We start from the raw sequence: 16867 nt of genomic DNA on the forward strand, positions 1-16867 counted from the left end.
ATTCCAGCATGAGTCGGCCATATGCAATGAACTACTGGCTCATGCTGAGTTTGCAGTAAGAATAGATGTTAGGCTGAGGAAGCCCACTTAAAGCTGATGCTATTGGGCTTGTTATACAAGAAGTAGTAGTTAAGGTAAAAGCTGGGAGACTGCGGTTAGACATGACTTATACAGTATTATATTTATATGGTTCATTTTTGTTTTGTTTTCTTTAATCACCTATTTTAATGTGACTAAAGGTTGACGTAACAATTACGATCTGTCCAAGAAAGATTGTTTGTTTCAATACACACGTTTTAGGCTGAATTGTCAGATATACAGATAGAAACAATAGAATTCTACCTGTATCTGACGATTCAGCACTAACATTGGTCAATGTTTGGGTCCCTTCAAAGACGCCAGATCAAAATTTTCCGTCCAACCTGATCAACGAGCCGACCGATATCCAAGTCTTCTGCCGATATTTGTCGGCTTTTTTTCCCACCATACATGCACCGAATATTGTACGAAAATTTGTTATATACGATATTATCTGTGCGTCTTAGGCCACCTTTAGCCTACTTTGTGGAGCAAATCTGACCATGGAAGTTTTTCATTCATCCAGCTCATGTTATATCGGATATAGGTAATTCTAAAACAACTGGACTTGCTGAGTAATCACTGAAGACGTTTCACTACTCATCCGAGCAGCTTCTTCAGTTCAACAGACTGGTGTGGGAAGTCTGCATATAAAGTCTTCCACCAATTTGTGGAGCAAATCAGATTTCAGGGACCAGTCCAAACCACTTATGGTTCAGAGGCAGGCTGTGACCGAAGTATTTAAAGCTCTGCAGAGAGTAAGCCCCCATGCAGAACTGAGAAACACGGCTTTGCAACTGGTGACTCTCTAGTGCAGTGAAAAAGTGGCTCCTGAGTAACATGCTGCTCACCAACCCTTGGATGTTACTCCCAGTGGCCTTAAAGCAGATACTTATTTTTTAATTCCTGCCTTGGAGGCAAGTTTTGGTTGCATAATAACCAGGTTTATGGCCAAACAGAGTCTCCTGTAGGTTGATAATTCACATAGGGCAACTGAATAGCCAATCATCCTTTATTTGGCACCCTTGTGTTGCTCACCAACTCTTTTTACATTTGAATGTGGCTCACAGGTAGAAAAAAAAAAAAGCTGGGCATTCCTGCTCTAGATATTGAAGAAATACAGCCCCAGCCTCGCTGCTTTTGGAGGCTTGCCAATCAAGGCTGGGAAGAGAACAAGAAAAGAAAAATATCCTTGCTAAAATGCAGCAGTGTTCAGTATTATTATGGCATTATTGTATCTGATTCTAATGATCAGGCAAATACATTTCCAGTTCTATGAGTGCCTGAGATTTGCTGGTCTATTCTACACAGTGACCCCTGGAAATATCACATTATCTGCAAGTTTTCCACTTTGTGATGGAAATGTAGAACTTTTTCTGTCTGGAGGATAAATTCATGGCTCTAAACATTGAACAAAACCAAGAGACTTCTGTGTTAGGACATATGCAAACAATATCCCGCCAAATACAAAGCCAGTCTAACAGCCTCCGGCCACAATCGGCTTCCAAGGCAAAGAAACTTTCATTTTATTGGTGGATTTACGTTTTTTATGTTCAATAATTCCATCATAAAGACCGAGTGCACCTGTGGCAAAAGAGCAAGCGTTACGAATGGCAAGTCCACCTAACTGGGATTTAACAAGGCGGCAGAATGAATTCCTAATGAAGCCGCAACTTTCGGAAAGAACTGGCAGTTATATGGAATGAAACATTGATGCACAAACACCCCCCTAAATGTATTTTTACAGCTTAGACATACATCACAAATGCTGGTTATTGTTCACGGTCTCCCCCTTACATTGTTATGGTGATTATTAAACTGCATGCTGTGGGCAAGCCCAGGACTTAGCAGATACCATAAAAAGCTCCCTAGAGTTGGAGTAGGGGCAAGACATTCCCATATTTTTTACATGGACTTACTAGTACTAGTACAGAAGGGAGTGTAAAAATGGCTGCTTGCTATTGTAGCTCGTGTAGATGATAGGGGTAGATGATACGTTTGTCATATCTTTCTGTCTGATGCCGTTCTATTGAGCTTTGCAGACCTCCAGTGGAGCTGGCAGCTGCATTTACATTCTCTACAGTAATGTTCAATACAGTATCACAAGGTTAATGCTTGCTCTGCTTTTCTCCATCGAGCGGGGAGTATAAATTCCCCCAACATTCCATGTCCTTTTTGGGAAGCTCTGGCAGAATTGGGTTACAGGAGTAACAATATCCACATATGCCGCAAGCACTCACTCTAACATCATCTGGGTCCCATCCCATGACATTCGCTGACCTTTAGTCTTCTTTCCCAGAATGCCTTCCCCTAAACGAACGCTATCATTTATCTCTTGTGTGCCCCCAGCATGACTTTGGTGATAAAATTAACAATGGCTGAAGCCGGTTGCTCAGGGTCCAGTTCTGCAAAAAGGTGACACACGTTTTCAGCCGCGGTGCCGGCTTTCCGAGCCACAAAACCAAACAGCCTGCAAAGGAAGAGAACAGAGAAGACTTTACACTGGGTTGGGAAAACAGACTTGGCAGCTTGGCCAACAACTAATTTGTATAAGTGAGTGTGTTAACAAGAAGCTTTTTGAGTTATTCATCGTAGGGGTCATATATGGTTGGGGCTAATGCTGCCGAGTGGACCTTGGTGCTTTCACACTTGCATCTGGGTTGTTGGAAAATTACCCTCACTTATCTCTCTCTCTAATGCACAGTCTGAAAACGACTGTATTTAAAGGGAAACTATTGTGATGAAAATACAAAATGATAATATAAGCTAGGGATGCACCGGATCCAGGATTCGGCCTTTTTCAGCAGGATTCAGATTCGGCCTCATCCTTCTGCCTGGCCGAACCAAAAACAGAAGCCTACTTTGCATATGCAAATTGGGGCAGAAGGATTCAGATTGGCCGAATCCTTCTGCCTGGCCTAACCGAATCCTAATTTGCATATGCAAATTAGGGGTGGGGAGGGAAATCGCGTGACTTTTCGTCACAAAACAAGGAAGTAAATGTTTTCCCCTTCCCACCCCTAATTTGCATATGCAAAGTAGGATTCAGTTCCGTATTCAGGCGAATCTTTTGCGTAGGATTCGGGGTTCGGCCAAATCCAAAATAGTGTATTCGGTGCATCCCTAATATAAGCTTCCTCATACTGAAGTAAGTATCAATGAAATATTCTGCATTGTTTCTGAAACAATCAAGTTTATATTCCTCTCTCAGTATCTGTTTTCTTCGTTCTCTCTTCATGCAGCAGTTGGGTGTCAGATGAATGATCCAATATATCTTATGGGGGGGGGGCTCCCTTTCCTAGCAGATGAATAAGAGCTCATTTAAATAACTTATTCCAGTACAAACAAAATCTAACAAAATATTTTCTTTTTGCGTAAATTCTGCATATAGAGAGACAGGGTTTCTGGATGTTTTAATAGAGTGAGCTCTAATACATCTTCTAGGCAAAAGAAGCCCCGTTTGGATCATTCAACTTCTGAATGAAGACAGAATGAAGAGAAACAGATGCTGAGAGAGGGATAGTGAAGATGAACTTAATTATTTCAGAAACGGTACAGAATTTTTAATTGATTGTATTTAGAAAGTTTCTTATTTCAGTATGCTTTACTGCTCAGTAAAACCTGGACAAGAAAAAGCACTGTTGCTGGAGACCAGTGTTTAATCATGGTTCCCCTGGCTCCCAGTGAAAAGACAATTGCTCTTTAGATCTAAATGAACTCACCTGCATACTGTATTCCTTTCATTGTAAGGGCTCTTACTGACGAGCGGTTGAAGCTGCGCTCCCCTGCGTTCCGTTTTTCTGCGTTCAGCCGCAGGGGAGCGCAGGAATAGACGCATTAAGCTTTTTTCAATGGGGCTGTACTCACAGAGGCGCGTGTAGGTGCCGAACGCAGGAAAAATGCAGCATGTTGTGTCTCAACCTGCGTTGAGCGCCTACACGCGCCTGTGTGAGTACAGCCCCATTGAAAAAAAGCTTAATGCGTCTATTCCTGCGCTCCCCTGCGGCTGAACGCAGAGAAACGGAACGCTGGGGAGCGCAGCTTTAACCGCTCGTCAATAAGAGCCATTAAGGAGGCCCTTCATTAAACACATTATGATGAGAGGCAATTACAAAGTCAAGGTGATATTAAAGCTATACGTACTTTGACGTTGTCCTGTCTGGATTGGTCCACCTGCAAAATAATAAGTTCTTTATAGTCAGAATTTCCTATGGTTCGACTAAGTTAATGAGTTAGATCATTTTTAGGTGCCTTATTACTACATTTACAGTTGTATTGTAATCACAAAGGTACCTGCGATCCTGTGGGTCACTACTGCAGTACGTTACACTAGAAACAGGATAATGACGCCTGAAGAACAGTCTGGAACACATGAAAATATCATACAGTTACACTTTTCATTCCATGGAGTGCTAAAAGCAACGTAAGAGTAGCCTGACTCTCCTCATACTCACTTTCGTTGGCTGTCCGTAAGGGTGATACCCTGGTCAGACACTTTGAAATGGACAGTAGTTGCACAGGACCTTGGAGGTGTCAGAATGGCATTTGATGCCCTGGAAATGGCCTGGGGTCCAGTTAGAGATTCTGTGTCCACAGAGCCAAGGTACAGCACACTGCATGCTACAAGGAGAGGCACAAATTAATTGGATCCATTAGTAAACTCTGCTTTTTAGAACCTAAACCTCAGCCAGTTTGCAAGTTACCTGCCCCTTGTCTCAATAAATCTGCTGCTGTGCTCATGTTTGTTGGGACCATGACTTCTGAGCTCTGCTCCACCAGATCTGGGAAAGAGAAGAACCAGGCAAAGACTCAATGTGCAGAGGTGGAACAGAATCCCCTATGTCTACTTGATGTGCAGAGGAAGCAGTTATGGTGGATATTTTATGATAATATGGACAGAGCATAATGATTCATGCTTTGATTTTAGGCAATCCTAAAATCAGTTACTTGCATCAGCAGAAGCTAGTGGAGAAGGGGACCTGGTAAAGACTAAAAACCCACACTTCAACGGTGCACTTCAGTGAAAACAGCTTTATGTGAATGATGACGTGAAGGGGGGGTCAAGTTGCTGCAATAGTGTTACGAGGGATGGGGGGGGGAGACTGTGCATCCTACTCACCACGGGAAGGGATCTGAAGTCTGCATGGTAAGGAGAGAGGTGTGACTGAGTGCTGAGACACCAGGGCTGAGAGGCTTCCTATATAAATAAAACACAACTTAGCAGTGAGTTAATACAGTCTAGTTTGGTGATTAAAGCTGGCTGTACACCTGAATATCTGCTTGTTTGGCAAGCCAAACAAGCTGATTTTTGTCCTATATGGCAACCTGTGTGCTGCTCCATATTGGGCTGATCTGATTGTTTGGCCATTGGCCCTAAAAGATTTTATCATATTGGAGGTCAATGCAGGCCATCAAGAAAGTGCTGCATGAACAAGCTGATTTGGTCAAGTTAGGCTGTCACATATGACTATAAAGCCCCAAGCTAGCCAAACACAGCGTTGCCTGATTTGGCTACAAAGGTGGAGGTTAAATCAGGCTGATTCTCTGTGGTCACCTGAGATTTTCAAACCTGTCAGATATCTGATGTGTCTGGTGGCCATGCAGGACATTGTTTTGGCCCATACTGAAGCCATTAAGCTGCAGACTTGGGCTGGAGTGACAAGAGGTATATGCCCAGTTTAAAGAGATACTGTCATGGGAAAAAAAATGTTTTCATGAACCAGTTAATAGTGCTGCTCCAGCAGAATTCTGCACTGAAATCCATTTCTCAAAAGAGCAAACATATTTTTTTATATTCAATTTTGAAATCTGACATGGGGCTAGACATAATGTCAATTTCCCAGCTGCTCCAAGTCATGTGACTTGTGCTCTGATAAACTTCAATCACTCTTTACTGCTGTACTGCAAGTTGGAGTGATATCACCCCCTCCTTTTCCCCCCAGCAGCCAAACAAAAGAACAATGGGAAGGTAACCAGATAACAGCTCCCTAACACAAGACAACAGCTGCCTGGCAGATCTAAAAACAACACTCAATAGTAAAAACCCATGTCCCACTGAGACACATTCAGTTACATTGAGAAGGAAAAACAGCAGCCTGCCAGAAAGCATTTCTCTCCTAAAGCGCAGGCACAAGTCACATGACTTGGGGCAGCTGGGAAATTGACAAAATGTCTAGCCCCATGTCAGATTTCAAAATTGAATATAAAAAAATCTGTTTGCTCTTTTGAGAAATGGATTTCAGTGCAGAATTCTGCTGGAGTAGCACTATTAACTGATGTGTTTTGAAAAAACATGTTTTCTGATGACTGGATCCCTTTAAGATTAAAAAGCTGGCATTAGCTATCAAGTCTTTTATGGTTGTGCTGATTCATAACAGGTAACATTGTACGCAATCCTTTTACCAAAATGGGGTTCAATTGGTGAGCCTTTAATCTTCACTCCTTTTGGTCCAGTCTCAATGAGGAAATGGCGAACCAGTTGCTCGGAGGAATCTCCTGTTGCAGAAAGGTGGAATTTGATTATACCTAACCTGAACCACATTGAAGATCTTATTAATTGTTGTGCTGGGCAACCTAAAGCCCTCCCAGATGTTGCTGAAGCTCCAGGTTGCCCATAGCTAATCCAATAATAGACCAAATTAGCAAGTTACCTTTGTAGGGCTGCACAGCTACATTTGGAGGAGGGCTGGACACCTTCAGTGCCAAACCATATGCTCCACGGAATGAGTTACTGTCCCGAATAAGGAAGGAGCCTGGCTCTGCACCTCTTAATATGAAAATAGCTGAAATATAAGGAAATATAAGTAGAACAGATCTTGTTAGTCTATCGTTTGAGTGTCAGGGGCATTGTACATCCACAGTTATATTCCAGGTTACTGTTAAGAAGCTAAGAATTAGTTTAATGTTTCAATCACTGAATGTGATGTTCTTCAGGGAAACACAACAAACAGACAAACAAACCGTTTGGTGTTTGTCCCCGAGGAGTAACCAATACACTTCATATTTGTTGAGCAAATCCTTAGTGGGATGGACACCACGGTTGCAGCAGCTCAAAGGTCACTACTACAATGGTCTCCTCAGGCTGCTACAGTAACTCAAAGAAGAGCTCAAGCTTTGCTGATGAGAATTGCTACACGTTATGCTTTAAGCACCCATGAAACCAGTGAAAATGATGAATGGCTCATTAATGATCTTACATGCAGTCAAACACCTTGCGATGGACAAAAAATGGCACAGTTTTAATAGGGAAAGCCATGAAAATTGTCACCTGTAAAACCTGTGCACTAGTGTTAAAAGTGAAATTATTATCCTATAAAACCCATATTTATTAGGGAACAGGTCTGCTACAAATTCACAGCCACATACAAGGCAACCATCAAGGTTGTACAACGGTAAGGAGCCCAGTTATTCTAAAATAGCCCCAAATACTTCTCTTGCATGAGATGTGAAAGAAAACAAAGTGGATTTTTGATGATAAAATGGGTTGCAAGTTTTGGTATGCGGCTGAGCTTCCCCAGTACTATAAGTAAAAAGCCCCATTAAACTTCTAACTGAATGGAATACTGTACTATGTTATGTAAATGTAGGGCTACTTCCACTCAAGTCAGAAAAAGGGAAGAAGACAAAGCAGACAAATGAATGACACATCCCTGCACATGTCTGAACCCAAATGTGCAACTATTTCCCTGTAACAAAATCCTGAAGCAAATATGGAAACCCCCCATTACGTCTGTGAAATAAACAAATGGTATCGGATCCTGGAATGTCCCTCCCAGCACTGACTGACAAACAGAATGTCTACTGATTCAAAGCTGGACTTATCTGCCAGCAGTGACCCTTCCCTTCAGCCCCCAAAGAGACTCCTGTTGCACCATGACCCCTGTATACTCTACATCTGCTTGCACTTTGTAAGTACCTTGCTCCCGGGAAATGGTCGGCTTATACCAAAACTTGGAAAAGTCTTGCACAAAATTTCCTGTAACTGGAGCATCTTGTTGGGTATCTAAAGAACAAAGACAGTTTCATATATGAATATCCAATCATAAACAGTACAGTATACTATTTCTTGTGCACCTAGCAATGCATTAGCCACACAGAGGCAGTGTAGGCCTCAATGCACAGACAGAGGTAGAACTCAACTGGCCTACTGACAGGCCTGCTGGACAAATATAAAAATCCCACCGGATTAGGAGTCCATGGGCATGCTGATGTTTTTATCCAAATGTCCTACAGGCCTACTTGTCTCTGGGTATGGGTGGCCAAACAGGAAACAGATCCAGGTCTGGGAGTCAAAATAGGCCCTGGCATTAGAATTACAGAGAGAGGCCAGCTCTCACAGCCCACTAAATAGTTACTTTTTATGGCAGCTCCTCTGGCAATTGCTAGTCCAGGCCTGCCCAGATCTACCTTGTCAATGGAGCAGATCGGCTGTATATGGCTATCTTCATTGCAATCAGTGTTGGACTGACCCACCGGGATACCAGGAAAACTCCCGGTGGGCCCAGGTGTCAGTGGGCTTTTTGCTTCTAACCATTTGGCCTATTATATGGTTAATAATGGAAGGATAGAGTATAGTATGTAGAGATAAAAGACTAGGAGAATAAAGAGGTTGAGTGAGGAGAGGAGGAATAATAGTTTGGAAAGTGGGCCCTCAGTCTAAAGTTTTCTGGTGGGCCCCTGGCATCCCAGTCCGACACTGATTGCAATACATGTGTACTGGGACAGGACAGCAAGAGAAAACCCGGTTGGACCCACTAACCCAAACCCACTCCAACTGTGCTGTCCCCTGACCTCTTCATGGTCCCAATTGAAACCAAGGAACATGACCATGTACACGCTGGAGGACAGAGGGGTGGAGGGGGGTTGCAGTGCCGGTTGGACCTCACAGCTGTAGCCAGTAATTGTTTCACCCCTCAAGAGCAGTTTTGATTTTTCAGAAACACTGAACACTGAGAGACAGGCTAAATGCCTGTACAACTGGGAATTAAGGTTGAACCTCTAGCAATCTAGTTATTGATGTTTAACTTACAAATGGTGTTACATCGGTCTTTAGTTTTAATTACCAGAAAGCCCCATATTGCAGCTGCTCTTTGTGCTTCTACCATGTACTGTTCAACAAGAAAATGCCACTAATTGTAATTGTAAAAGTATGAACTACAAACCGACTGGTGATATATTACCTTTCTTGCACTCAGACAATCCATTGGGATCCACTTGAGCTTTTTCCCCTTCTGCTGGAGAGTGAGTTTTTTCTGGCAGTTGTGGTGGCTGTACGCTAGGTGGGCTGCTGGTATAATAGGCAGTTCTAATAGGGAATAAAGGTGTAGGAGAAGGAGGCAGAAGATCACATTGACTTCCCATTGGTGATTTTGGTGGGCTGGTCGGTGCTTCTTTTCCTTGGGGGTTTACTGGGCTGATTGGCAAGGATATAGTGACACTTCTCTTTGGGAGTGGTATGGTGGTCTTTGGCACAGAAAAACTCTGAGAACTGTAACCAGACCCAAAAGCAATTGTTCCACCGGGAAATGACATAGTAGGTCCAAATGTAGAGTGACTTCTCGGAGTCTCAGTTGTTACAGGTACTGGCAGGACGACTTTAGTTACATGTGATTGATATGAAGAACTTGGCAATAATGTATTTGCTTCATTGGCAGAGGGGGCAGTATTCACTTGAGATGCTGGTAATCCAGGCCTGTAAGTCACAAACAATGTATTCACTTGTAAGAAAATTCTAAAACTTTTAGCCACTTTCAGCAATATACAAAATCAGTATTTACAGTGTTACTGCACGGTCACTTGCACAGACAAACTGCATTATGAGATACTAGGACAGAACGGAGAGCTTTGAAGAAGACTTGTGACACTTAAGAGAAGACAGAACCATGAATTAGGGAAGAGATGAGCAGTAAAAAGGATGAGATTGTCTTTCAATAAAGAAGATGGGAAGCTGCAATCAACGGCTTCTTTTTTCATTTCACCAAATATATGCTCTGTACAATACATGTATTACAGTATGTATTTGCCTCTTCACTGCCATATTTATAAACTGGTCAGCTCTGTTTCATCTACACTGCTTTTACTTGTTTTTCTTTTCCTTTGTAGAGAAACCTCAATTAACCACTAGGACTGATTTCTTTATCATTTCTCTATCTGCAGAAAGCCACCCAGACATTAGTCTAGTTTTTAATGAAATTATCTAACAGTGGCAAAAAACTCCCAGAAGTGCATGATAGTAAGCAAGCATGGTTCTTTCTAGAGAAAAGGTACCAAATATGTTCTCACCTGTCGGTAACTGTAGTGTTGTTTGCGTTTGCAGGTTTCTGGGTCTGCACCAGTGAGCACTGACCTCCAATGGTTCTGTACAGTTGCACAGGAGAACTCTGGGTATGTACAGTGTGGACTTGACTTGGTTTAAGCATAGGCTGGTGTGACTGTACAGGAGGGAGCTTTGTCTCTACAGAAGTGTCTGTCTGCACAAGCTGACTCTGTGTATGGACCGTACTATATGGCTTTACTGATGAACTGTTTGTGCTTATGGAGCTGTGAGACTGGACCAATTTTTGTTGAGGCACATTTGTTTCTGTAGGTGCAAATGCTGAGGTCACAGATGCCTGGCCCTCTGAAGATTGAGTGTGATTAGGAGAATGTGGATATGTATTGGTGATCTGTTTGACTACACAGCTGTCTGTCTGTGCATGTGGTTCAGATGGTGAAGGAGTGTCATGTGCTTCTGTACATGTGTTTTGTGTAGGGTCAGGGACGTCTGATTGCTCAGAATAACTCTTTGTGTTGAGTGGACTGTTTGCTTGCAATGCCGGGCCATGAGTGGGTACACCGTCTTGTGCTTGTCCATGTTTATCAGGTGAGTGCAATTGGCCATGCCCTTCTACAGCCAAACTACTTCCATTTAACTGTACAGACGGACTGGGCAACTGTGTAGTATGGCTTGTTTGGGAAGAAGGACTGTGTGTTGGGGATGTAGGACATGTTTGACCCAAATGTTGATTTTGAAAATGTTGGTTTTTTGTGTGCACAACTGGATTGTGTGGGGGAGATGTAAGACAAGTTTTCCCCTGACTGTGAATCTGAAGCACCGGATTCTGTACATGTACAGATGGGGTGTGTGGGGGAGAAGTAGGACATGTTTGCCCCTGACTATGGCTTTGAGGAGCAAGAATCTGCATGTGTACAGGTGGAGCTGATGAATACATTGCAGTACATGTTTGCCCCTGACTATGGCTTTGAATAGCAGGAGTCTGCATGTGTACAGGTGGAGCTGATGAATACATTGTAGGACATGTTTGCCCCTGACTATAGTTTTGAAGAGATGGATTCTGCATGTGTACAAGTGGAGCTGTTCTGAGTGATGTAGGACTTGTCTGCCCCTGATTATGGCCTGGAAGAATCACATTCTGCATGTGCACAAGTGGACCAATTGTGGGGGATGTAGGACTTGTTGGAGTGACACTATGGCCCTGAAGAATGGGATTCTGCACATTTAGAAGGTTATTTGTCTGTCTAGACTGGCAGTGAGTATTTGTGGGAGTATTTGTGTGCACAGGACTGTGTGGATGCACAAAATGATCTGCCTGCACTGAGCTATGGACATGCATGTTAATATCAGGGTTAGCAGTGCTTCTTGCTATGTGAGTGTCCATGGGAACACTTGGCTGCTTAGGGCTCCCTTGGGCAGAAGAGTTGGTATGTACAATAGCAGAGGAGCCGACAGCAGGTCCCGTCTCAATGTGCTTATGCAGCTGCATTGTTGGAGCATTCAACTTCATGATACGATCACTGGGCTCTGTGGGGATAGAAGGTAATATGTGTATGCTTGAATCAGTCAGCTATGAAATAATAATAAGGAAATACTACTACATTCATATTTAGGCAATACCCTAGCCCAGGGATCCCCAACCTTTACAAGCCGTGAGCAACATTCAGAAGTAAAAGGAGTTGGGGAGCAACACTAGCATGAAAAATGTTCCTGGGTGCCAAATAAGTGCTGTTAATGACCATTTGGTAGCCCCTTTGTGGATTGTCAACCTACATTAAGGCTCTGTTTGAGAGTACACCTGGTTTTTATGCAACCAAAACTTGCCTCCAAGCCTGGAATTCAAAAATAAGCACCTGCTGTGAGGCCACTGAGAGCAACATCCAAGGGGCTGGAGAGCAACATGTTGCTCGCGAGCTACTGGTTGGGGATCACTGCCCTAGCCCAGCAACTACTGAAACACATTGATTAACATTTTTCAAAGAATAAACAGAGCAAAACTGCTACAAAGGAGCCTTGTGGCCCAATGCAGATAAAAGGGCCAAACCAGATGGCTCACTCCACCATTGGACCCAGAACATTTTATAAATTGCCATGCCAAAGCATTACATGTTTTAAGGTTGTCCAACATAAGCAAATAAAATGCCCTCATACTAATTAGCAGCAAACTCCAGATCCACTGATTGTGCCAAATGGAAAATGTAGAAGAGAAGGCTTGTTCCTAAACCTCCACAGGTGACTCTACCCAAAATAACAGAATAATGAATTTTAATCCCAGGATTTATGGGAAGTAGCATGGAAATGTTATTTGTTTGTCCACGGATCCTGTGTACAGACATCAGAGTAACATTTGCACATGATAGATGTGACAGCACAAAAAAAAAAGATTGTTTTTCTGACCAATTTTCTGTTTCCTTTAAAAAGGCAATTATTAATGTTTCACTAAATAGTGTAGAGCGGTCCATTTACCCATACCTCCCAACATTTTGGAAGTAAAAAGAGGGACAAAAAATTTTTTCCCGCATGTAGCGCAGCAATTTTTTGACCACACCCCTTTCTGTGGCCACACCCCCTAATTACCATCAAAATTTGGCAGGTTATGAAAGTTTGAAAATATTTCTCCTTATCTAAACTGTGTTTTTGTGTCTCAAAATTGTTACAAAGTATCTTATTTGCACCTGTGGCTGTTCTGGGCTCTCTGCTAAAAGCCAATTAAGTGAGAAACTTTGTTTCTTTTTCTGGCTGTTCAGTGCAGAGAAAAGAGGGACATTCCAGTACAAATGAGGGACTGCAGGTTGAGCTGTCAAAAGAGGGACTGTCCCTCCGAAAAAGGGACAGTTGGGAGCTATGCGTTTACCACCAGTGGGCCTTTGAGGATCACTTTGGTTCGGTTCTCTCCTGACGGGCATGCACAGGCGCCTGTTATGATCTAACCGCTGGCCCGGTGGTTCTGGTTGAGAATGTTGGTGGGAAAATCAAGAAAAGATCTGCTCGTTGGGTGAACACTCCAAATGAGCAGATCTTAATGTGTATGGCCAGCTTTTATCCTGCCTTCTTGTATCCTCTGAGCAACTGATAAAAAAACATTCTCATCTCTTCTCTCAGACACTCCTTCTCTATTATTACCCCTGTATAAAGAACTCTTCCTTGTCTATTTAGCCCTGGAAGAAGGAAGAGAAAAGTGTGCAGAACTTATTTTACCTCGTTAGAGTAAGGACAAAGTTGTATGGCTCACGTTTTAACACTATGGTTTTCAATGAAAGGACTCTTCAAACAAACTGCCTATCTATGAGTAGTCTTTCCCCCATTTGGTAAACTCCTGAGTTCCATTTTCTCCCAAAGTATCACCTGTTTTATGGGCTAAAAAAATAAATAAATTCCAGATAATTTCTACCTACCTGCATAAATGGTATGGTAGTAATCACTGACAACAGACCCGGAGCTTGTGCTGCTGCTGCTGCTACTACTACTACTACTACTACTCTCTTTATAAGTAATGTGTTGAGTGCAGAGGACTCTTGTATTTGTCTGTATGATTTTTGTGGTTACAGCCTCATTGCACCCCCGCTTAATGTTTTTAAAAATTAGTGGTGAGCATAACTTTCCCTTGTTTGTTATAGTTTATACAGGAGTCGTGGCCAGCTCCATGTTGCAGCTCCCACCCTTTCCAGCAATAGCCAGGTAATCCCAGTGGTGGCTAATAAAAGGGCAACCAAGTAAGCAGCAAGTAAGTTGCAGGTAAAACTTAGTAAAATGTATAATGAAGCAATAGAATTCTTAATGAATCAGATGAAAATTAAACGTAGGACTGGCCAGATATGGGATGAATTTGACGTAGTTGGCCAGCTTAAATATATTGCAATATATGGACAAACAATCCCTGTTTTGTTTAAAGGGTAAGGCATTTTTTGGTATATTATGGTACACAATGTCTCAATGCCTTAATGGGTTGAGTGCAGAGGACTCCTGTATTTGTCTATATTGAATGGTAGTAATCACTGACAACAGACCCTGAGCTTGTGCTACTACTGCTACTAAGTAATGGCAGTGCAAAATGGGTTACGGTCTCCTACTGCCTCAACCTAACCCCCTACATTCACAATGGCACCACCTTGGACTTTACATACCCAGTTAGTTTAGAGTGCATCAGATTTGCTAAGATGAAACTGCAGACTGGGCATCTGGGTGGCACCAAGTTGTTTGAGACTCCTCTATATAAACATATCAGCAATATTCCTCACTAGCTGGAAGTGAAGGATAAATGCCTCTGCCTGGGACATACACTGGATTTGGAATGTTCTGATTATTTAGGTGACGATGCTGGGAAAACATCCAGGTCATGCAGAGATTTGTCAGCGGAAGACATGTTGGTCATCATGCAAAGAATATACAGTTTATTCATTTATATGTAAACACAAAACCCAAATGTTTAACTTGAACCTTTTCTTTCCGCTACACTGAAACATCCTGGGGATTTGTGGAAAAAAACGAAGTAGGAAATTTACATTATTGCATTTATTTCTTGTATTTATTTCTGTACTGTAACATTCTGCATAGTAATAAAACAGTAGCTTGTACTGGATTCTAACTAAGATATAATTAATCCTTATTGGAAGCAAAACCAGCCTATTGGGTTTATTCAATGTTTACATGATTTTCTAGTCGACTTAAGATACGAAGATCAAAATTACAGAAAGATCTATTATTCGGAAAACCTCAGGTCCTGAGGAATTTTGGATAACAGGTCCTTTACCTGTATACAGTAGGGAAACTCATACAGGAATGGGATCCGATCCGTTATCCAGAAAGCTCAGAATAACATAAAAGCCATCTCCCATAGACTCCATTTTAATAAAATATTTCACATTTTTAAAAATGATTTGCTTTTTCTCTGTAATAATAAAACAGTACCTTGTACTTGATCTTAATTATGATATAATTCATCTCTATTGGAGGCAAACCAACCCTATAGGCTTTATTTGAGGTTTAAATTATTTTTAGTAGACTTAAAACATGGAGATCCAAGTTACAGAAAGGCCCCTTAACTGGAAAACCCCAGGATTCTGTACAACAGGTCCCATACCTGTACATATCATACACATACCTATACAGATATATCTATACACTTAGGGGCAGATTTACATAGGGTCGAATATCGAGGGTTAATTAACCCTCGATATTCGACTGCCGAATGTCAATCCTTCGACTTCGAATATTGAAGTCGAAGGATTTACCGCAAATAGTACGATCGAATGATTAAATCCTTCGAATCGTGCGATTTGAAGGATTTTAATCGATCGAACGATTTTTCTTCGACCTAAAAATTGTTACAAAGCCTATGGGGACCTTCCCCATAGGCTAACATGGCACTTCGGTAGGTTTTAAGTGGCGAACTAGGGGGTCGAAGTTTTTTTTAAAGAGACAGTACTTCGATTATCGAATGGTCGAATATTCGAACAATTTTTAGTTTGAATCGAAGTCGTAGTCGAAGGTCGAAGTAGCCAATTCGATGGTCGAAGTAGCCAAAAAAATCATTCAAAATTCTGTTTTTTTTATTCTATTCCTTCACTCGAGCTAAGTAAATGGGCCCCTTAAATTTATAGGTTGGACATCTCTAAATGAGATATATAGGTGTTCTACTGAATGATAAACATTTCTTCCATCTGGCCGGGGCCCAGCTTCCCTGCAAGTCCCAAGCCCCTTCATCTGTAACTTTGGTTGAGATTTAGGCTAAAGCTTGTGGAATGTATAGAGTGCGTGAGCTGCTCGGTTCCAGAGAGAAACCAAGCGGCTGCTGTGGAGATGATCCCAAACAAAACCTCATGTTTTCCTGGCTACGTAACTGAAGGAAGTTGTTTGGGAGGTGCACTTGGGCTACAGAGATTTCACTAAAGCTTTCAATAATTTGTCCCCAGAGAACTTGCATATAATGATGGAAGCCTGAGAATGACTCATAAAACACACAGATGAAGAAATAAATTGGGCCAGGCATTGGCATACAGAGAATGTATATGGAAAATGTAAGCATATATATTGAGGACGGAAAATGGAGCAGAGTAGTTAAATCCCAGCATGGGCTCCATTCAGCACGTTCTCTCTTACGCTGATAGGATCACCTGCTGCAATACTTCCAGTATAACTTCTCTATTCCACACGTGCCATTTCTAACTACAGAAATCATTGTGCTCACTCGTCATATAAAGCCCAGCTGAGTGATTAAACGCACTGCACTATGGAGGGGGAAATGAAATAATAAATGCAAAGTTTGCTCCGGGGTTGTAATCCATAGCAACCAACCAGTATAAGAATTTACAGGGCTAGTAAAGTTTAATGAATTAAAGGAAACATCTGATTGGTTGCTAAACCTGGGCAAATACCCCTTTTATTTTAGATTGTTGAGCAGGGCCCTCTTTGCCTACTGTATCTGTCAATATTAGTATGTAATCCGTATGTTCAATGTACACACTCTTCTGCAATATGTTGGTGCTTTCTTTAATGAAAAAGAAACCTATCTCCAAT

At 42.0% G+C, this 16867-nt stretch overlaps 1 protein-coding gene across 4 annotated transcripts in view; it reads right to left on the reverse strand.

The window, feature by feature from the left end:
- Nucleotides 1-1257: 1257 nt before the first annotated feature.
- tns2.S (tensin 2 S homeolog) overlaps nt 1258-16867 on the reverse strand; it is a 76703-nt gene continuing 61093 nt past the window's right edge. For all 4 annotated transcript variants that reach the window (XM_018250161.2, XM_041584471.1, XM_018250162.2 and 1 more), the window contains 11 exons: nt 10360-11878; nt 9258-9769; nt 7994-8080; nt 6729-6860; nt 6481-6573; nt 5198-5275; nt 4782-4859; nt 4533-4698; nt 4372-4440; nt 4222-4251; nt 1258-2548 (listed from right to left, as the gene is read on the reverse strand). In XM_018250161.2, the coding sequence (XP_018105650.1) occupies nt 2407-2548; nt 4222-4251; nt 4372-4440; nt 4533-4698; nt 4782-4859; nt 5198-5275; nt 6481-6573; nt 6729-6860; nt 7994-8080; nt 9258-9769; nt 10360-11878 (2906 nt within the window). In that variant the 3' untranslated portion in view covers nt 1258-2406. The remainder of the gene's footprint in view (nt 2549-4221; nt 4252-4371; nt 4441-4532; nt 4699-4781; nt 4860-5197; nt 5276-6480; nt 6574-6728; nt 6861-7993; nt 8081-9257; nt 9770-10359; nt 11879-16867) is intronic.

The sequence above is a fragment of the Xenopus laevis genome, chromosome 2S, assembly GCF_017654675.1.
Source record: "Xenopus laevis strain J_2021 chromosome 2S, Xenopus_laevis_v10.1, whole genome shotgun sequence".
In the NCBI taxonomy this organism is placed as follows: Eukaryota; Metazoa; Chordata; class Amphibia; order Anura; family Pipidae; genus Xenopus; species Xenopus laevis.